This window comes from Apaloderma vittatum, unplaced genomic scaffold (genome assembly GCF_000703405.1).
Source record: "Apaloderma vittatum isolate BGI_N311 unplaced genomic scaffold, ASM70340v1 scaffold229, whole genome shotgun sequence".
In the NCBI taxonomy this organism is placed as follows: Eukaryota; Metazoa; Chordata; class Aves; order Trogoniformes; family Trogonidae; genus Apaloderma; species Apaloderma vittatum.
In genome coordinates this window covers 37,794-44,634 of record NW_009733334.1, presented here as the reverse complement: position 1 = coordinate 44,634, position 6,841 = coordinate 37,794, and the positions used below count along the sequence as shown (strand labels likewise).

At 37.6% G+C, this 6,841-nt stretch overlaps 1 protein-coding gene across 1 annotated transcript in view; it reads right to left on the bottom strand.

Moving 5' to 3' along the window:
- Positions 1-6,841, bottom strand: part of CASK (calcium/calmodulin-dependent serine protein kinase (MAGUK family)) — a 96,021-nt gene that overhangs the window by 73,922 nt on the left and 15,258 nt on the right. The window contains exons 4-5 of the mRNA XM_009875823.1: positions 6,087-6,170; positions 4,426-4,525 (exon numbers count right to left, since the gene is read on the bottom strand). Of these exons, the coding sequence (XP_009874125.1) occupies positions 4,426-4,525; positions 6,087-6,170 (184 nt within the window). The remainder of the gene's footprint in view (positions 1-4,425; positions 4,526-6,086; positions 6,171-6,841) is intronic.

Below are 6,841 nucleotides of genomic sequence, written 5' to 3'. Positions count from 1 at the left end.
CGCTGTAGCTTTGTCGTAGAAGCCCACCAAATTAGTCAGGCACGATTCGCCCTTAGTGAAGCCATGCTGGCTGTCACTGATCACCTCGTCATTTTTCATATGCCTTAGTACAGCTACCAGGAGGATCTGCTCCATCATTTTACCCGGCACAGAAGTGAGGCTGAGTGGTCTGTAGTTCCCTAGTTTTTCTTTACTTCATTTTTAAAAAATGGTGGCTATATTTTAGTACAGCTACCAGGAGGATCTGCTCCATCATTTTACCCGGCACAGAAGTGAGGCTGAGTGGTCTGTAGTTCCCTAGTTTTTCTTTACTTCATTTTTAAAAAATGGTGGCTATATTTACCCCTTTTCCAATCTGTGGGAACCTCACCAGATTGTCATGACTTCTCAAATATGATGGCCAGTGGCCTAGCAACTGCAGCTGCCAGTTCCTTCAGGACCTGTGGATGTAACTCATCAGGTCCCATGGACTTGAGCACCTTCAAGTTCTCTAGGTGTTCCCGGACCTGATCTACTTCTGCCCTAGGTGGTTCTTCATCCTCCCAGCCAACACCCTCTGTGATTTGGGTGATGTGGCTCAAGTGGTTACCAGCAAAGGCTGAAGCAAAAAAGTCACTGAGTACTTCAGCCTTCTCTATGTCCTCAGTAACCAGGTCATCTGTATCCTTCCAGAGAGGCCCCACATTCTCTCTCATTTTTCTTTTTTCTCTCACATATCCATAGAATTATCTTCTATTATTTCTAAGGTCCCTGACCAGATTTGATTCTGTTAGGGCCTTAGCTTTTCTAACCTGGTTTCTGATATCTCCAGTAACTTCCCTGTAATCATCCCAGGTTACCAGTCCCTGCTTCCATGCTTTGTGTATTCTCCTTTTGTATTTGATTCTGGCCAGGAGTTCCCTGTTCATCCATATAGGCTTCCTGGTGTTTTTGTCTGATTTTCTCCTTTTGGGGATACAGTGCCTTTGACTTTGGAGGAGATGATCCTTGAAACTCAACCAGCTTTCCTGGGCTCCCAGTTCCTCCAAGGCTTTGCCCCATGGCATGCTACCAAGAAGGTTCCTGAAGAGGTGAAAGTTGGCTCTTCTGCAGTCAAAGGTTTCAGGCTTGCTGAGCTTCCCCTTCTTCACTGCCCTTAGGATCTTAAAACTCCACCATCTCATGGTCACTTCAGCCAAGGCTGACCATGAGCTTAACATTGCTGACCAGCCCCTCCCTGTTGGTGAAAACAAGGTCTGGCATGGCACCTCTCCTTGTTGGTTCCTCTATCACTTGGAGGAGGAAAATATCATCTGTGTATTCCAGGAATCTCCTGGATTGCTTGTGCCCTGTTGTGTTGTCTTTCCAACTGATGTCGGGGTGGTTAAAGCACCCCATGAGGACCAGGGCTTGTGAACGTTTATGAAGGGCCTTGTCCACTTGGTCGTCCTGATCAGGTGGTCTGTAGCAGACCCCCACTGTAACATCTCCTACCTTTCCTTTCACTCTGGCCCATAGGCACTCAGTCTTTACATCATCACTTGCCACTTCAATGTCTTGAAGACAGGCAACCTGAAAGTCACATATTTTGCATTCTAGCAAAAAACATTTGCAAGATGCTTGTAATTTGAGCTGTTTAGTGGCTTTACTAAAGAAGTTACCGAACACAGCCTATCAGCAGTAAAGTAATATGTTAGTTTAAAAATATTTATCTAGTGTTCCAAAACATTTTAAAAGCCTTTATCATACTCTCTCAAAATTCAACAGGACTGACTTCTGCCACATCACCAACAGAAGCATTGCGTGATTAAATTAAGTCCTTCAGAGAATAGTTCCTAACGAAAGAGGAAACAGACTACCCAGAAGCAGCTGTATATGTGTACAGAAAACTACCTTGTTGATTTTAAATGGAATTTATCTGTGCTCCTTACCACCTAATTTATTTATGCAATTCGCTGACCCTCATTGGAAAGCTCTCTAACAAGAATAACTTTTGTGATTCTGCATCTAAGCAAGTCAGATGACTTGCTACCTGTGGTGCCTTCATATCCCAGGCTGTTATTCTGATAGTATAGAAAGATGCTCAAAGGTTCCAGCAATCCCAGGTTCACTGAACTCTAAGGAAGAACATCTCTAGATTAATCTGGAAAGAAGACAAAACTGAAATTTTCTGTTTCTGTGTTTAGAAAGACCTGGAGGAGGACAGGATACACAATTTGCATAAACTAATAATCATTTATATTTCTGCATCTTTATCACAGTAGGAGTTCCACATTTGCCCATTTCTGACAAATCATTTAATTTTAATGATAGGCTTCATGAAATTTTATGGGAAGATTAAATAGGCAGCAACATTTCAAATATTAAACACTTCATTAGATTTTATGATCCTGAGTAACATTACAAAACGTTAGGAAGGAAACTTAAATAACCTTAAGATAGCCAAGTTTCTACTGCAATTCAAGAGTTTTATATCTAATTTCTATAAACTAGTTCAATTTAGAATCATCACAAGAGCCTATCTTTACAAGCTAGAAGTACTTGAAAACTTTATTAATTTACTTCTGAAGAAGAAACAAAATAGATTTCTGTATCTAGCAATTTCAGAGGCTGAACGTTGCAGTTATCTTTTCTTGCAGGCCTCACTGTTTATACTGCAATATTAAATATTTTATCAGCTAATGCAGTCGGTTGGGGAATCATCATGAAACCTACTGACTTACTATGGTTTCCTGATCACTATGATCTCCCATCAGTGAGATGTTATTTTAGAGAATTAGTTTTCCTAAGAAATCCAAGCTATTGTTTCAGTTATTTCAGATGAATACAAGATAACAATGATTCTAACACAGATATTCTGTAGAATTTACTTGTGTACTGGATTAATGTATTCTGTGAGCAGAAAAAAATAGAAGTTGTGCCTTTGCTGTATACTGATATCTGCAATTACATCACTCTGTGAGGAAGACACATGCCCTGTTGATGCGAGACTGAAACTAGAAAGAGGAACTGCAGTTTTTAGATCAGGAAAGTTGCCACTGCCAATCAAGTTGGTGGCCTATTTGTTTTATAAAAATGGAGGAAGTAGCTAGAAACAAAAATTAAAGCACTGTAATTAATTGTGGGTGAAGTAAAACTAACATATTCTTTCTCTAAAAGAATATATGGATCCTTACTTGTAGGTTCATCAAGCATTCAAAAGCTGGCTGCCTGAAGTTAAACCATGAGGCTGTGACTACCCATTTGCAATAAATGATCTGAGATTCCCATTCACTTCTATGTAAATTATGAGCAGTGTGCATTCTCTAAGGATGAAATAATTCTTTAATTTAAGTACTCAATCTTGAATTCTAAGGAGTAAAATTTAAGAATTTCAACAAAAAATTTTCTATATTAATGTCATTCAAATAATTTCTGAAAATGACTTCCTCATATGAAAGAGCAGAAAAGAAACACTTCTCATGCACAGTCAGTTAAGTAATTTTCTCACCTATAAAAATACTGAGAAAGAGAATTATCACATAGCAGTTCAGCGTATGTAATTAAGTTCCTGAAATGTCTTCTAGTAAAGTGAATGTATAGCTAAAATATTATGCCAGTACTATTCAATTGTTTTGAAAAATAGTAGTGTCCTATTGGCCTTAGATTTGTCTTAAAAGTTCATTTAACTTGATCCTAAATCCTAATCTGAGATCAGATAGACCGACGCATGCTTTTGTACTCCGAACGATGTGAGTAATGTTATGTGAAAATTAATATACATAATTCTGACAGGGCTGTGCCAATATAGGGCCTGCCAGGTTAAGTAAATTCCTGAATATGGGCCGAGGACAAAAGAACTGCTTGGAGTAAGATCACTGTCCTACTCAAGGTCTAACTACACGCTTACAGCACAGCAAAGGTACTCTCTTCCATTTGAAGAATGTCAGAAGTCCCTGAAGTACATGTATTGTCTCTCTCTGAAGATTTGGGAGTCTCAGTTACAGCACCAGAAATACTGTCCAGTGTCCTTTAAAGTGGAGATATCTTAGTCATACTGTTCTTTAAAACAGGAGATCAAGAAACTCTCATAAACAACAGGTTTTGGGTTTTTTCATACAAAAGCTTGCTGCTGCCTAAGAATTTGAGACAAAATTTCAATATGCTTTTACACTCGAGTAATAGAAAAATGAGGTCATAGCACCATTTATAATTAAATGTAGATGCAACAAATAAAAAAAATCAGAGAGAATTTCTGGAGAAACTTACTACTGTGCAGAGATTTTCTCTTCATTTTCTCCAGTCACTAACACCATTATGATTGAAAATTCTTCATGCTTTCACATTCAAATGCTAACTTAATATTCAGCTTTATGAAATAACGAGAAATTAGTAGATAGTTGGTCCTTTAATCAGCATAGAATTAAGACAGGTTGACTGCAGTGAATACACTTTCTGTTCAAATACCTGAGGAGGTAGGGTCTTCAGAGAAGTCTGGCAGCTCTTCAGGGGGGTCACCATAGAAGGAGTTGAATTTGTGGCTTGACACAGCTGCTAGTACTGCCCCCTGAATAAAAATATGCGCAAATTACACAAAGAAGGATAGTGAAACATTTCCAGACACCTCAGATCACTCAGTCTCCCAAGGTCTCTCATGTGGTGGCCTTCTCAGAAAAGAGTAAATGAATTTTACAGTCTTCAGCCGTGCTTCACTGTTACCAGTGACCATATCTAACAGACAAGCTGGTCATACATACTCTAATAAACAGTAAAGATGCTCTTCGTGAGAGGATTCATAGAGAACAGTTATTTATGGGAAAATATTTAAAAATAGTTAAGTGTGAGGCATAAATTCCCATAGTACAATGTAAACAAACTAACAAATTTATTTCTCTTTTTCTCTTGCCTAGACTGAGTGGGCTTAGCAAGTATAAATGTTCCCTCTTCAAAGCAACACAATATATTGTTATTTGAGAAGCTGTCAGGATACCACACTGCTAGCACAGGGATTTTTGACATGCATAATATATCTATATGAAAATGTAATAATCTCAGAGTCTCAGAAAGATAGTTACATGGGAAGTTACAAAGCCAGAAAAATGGTTATCTACTCTGATATATATTTACTTCTTCAAGTAAGTTACAGTTTAACCACTCAAGCTTTGATATCTTAAATTTGTGGCAGTAGGCAACACGGACAATGACTAACTTCAGGAAACATTCTGCACAATAGTGCTTTGGATAGAATGGTAGAAAACTATAGCGCAATTATGAAAGCTCTTAGGAGACTAAATATAGTGGCTTATCCAGGAAGAAATTTGGAAAAGAGCTGAAATTGCATCTAGAGCAGGAAAGCAGGTCATATTCTAAAGTGTACTAGACAACAATATAATGAAAGTATTACCTTGACATACAAAGCACAAAGAGAAAGTGCTGTTTATCATCAACTACAGCAACTGTTGCACTCTAATTATTAGTTGTTTTTGCAGCTACATGAAACTTCTGCAAAGCAGCAACTCAAGGTCTATATCTGATTCTGGGTTTTATTACAAATTATAGAAACCCCTCATGAACTGTAATACCACGTTTCCTTGACCTTTCAGTGAATTTAAAAATGTTTCTGTCAAACTTTTCAAGATAAGAACTGAAGGGAAAATGTTTACATTTTATTCAATCAGTATTGAAATAATCTTGTGTATAGATAGATACAAAAGGGATAAACTGAAGAATATACCTTTGCTGTTCCTGAAAAAAAAGACATTAACACCTTATTATGTCCCTTTTATTACAAATGTAACAAGAAGCCACTAGAGTATTCTCTCCTCTCCAATAACTCATATTACAAAGAATTACTGAATTAATTTAAGATGAAGACCTTATACACGCCTTGGCTAATACCAGACAATTTGAGCCAAAAATTTAGTTTGAAATACACGCACTGAGAAAGAAAGGATGAACACTCTTAACAAGATGTCACTGCAATAAATAACCATGAAAGCTTGTTCGAACTTCTTCTTTTATTGCCAACTTCAGAGTACAGATTTCTCTTAGCACGTTTAAAATGAATAAAGTATCACGCAAAATTCAAGTTATTGAGTTACGTTGCTCTAACACTACATTCATTTTACCTTTAGTTTTCGTCTTGCATTAAATTTTCTCAATTGTTCTACTGTTTCTGGAAGATGAATCTTGTATGCATAGCGATCTCTCTCCTTAAAAAAATCCACAAAAACAAACAAACAAGATTAAATATAAGCTCTTAGTATTCCCTCAACGTTAAGAAATCAGACAAGAAATGTACCAGCTAATAAGTATCCTAAGGAGAATAAGGATTTGTTGCAACTTAAGGAAAACTTCAAGAAACTTGAGAGGAATTAAAATATTTCGAAAGAAATCTTAACTTGGGCCAGGGATATTTTCTTTTTATAATTTTGTTTCACATTTTGCCTATGACCTCAGCTTTTTGTTTTACTGTTCTTGTTAGTCAGTCTGTGGCTAGCATTGGACTTGGAAGCTCGCAAGAGCAAAATAGTTTTGCTTCTTGGGATACACAAATCCCAGTGAAGCAACATGTTCAAGCACTCTTGAAGGAGTGCCTGATGCTTCAGGTAAGCTTGGGAGATGGGGTACATATCCAACAGAGCAGGCAGTGCCAGCTCAATGGCTGGTGACACCAGGTACTAGCTTACAGGATGAATTCTCCATTGTAGATGCAGAGGAAAAATTTGCCAATGAAAGCAGACAGCAGGGGAAGAACTTGCAGTAGCTGATTTCTTTCTTTCTCTGCCCCAAATCACACTTACTAACTTAATGTAAATGTTTATCATATGCATCTCCTGAATCATAGTAAAATCTCTGGCAGAACTAATTCAGTCTGTCTATG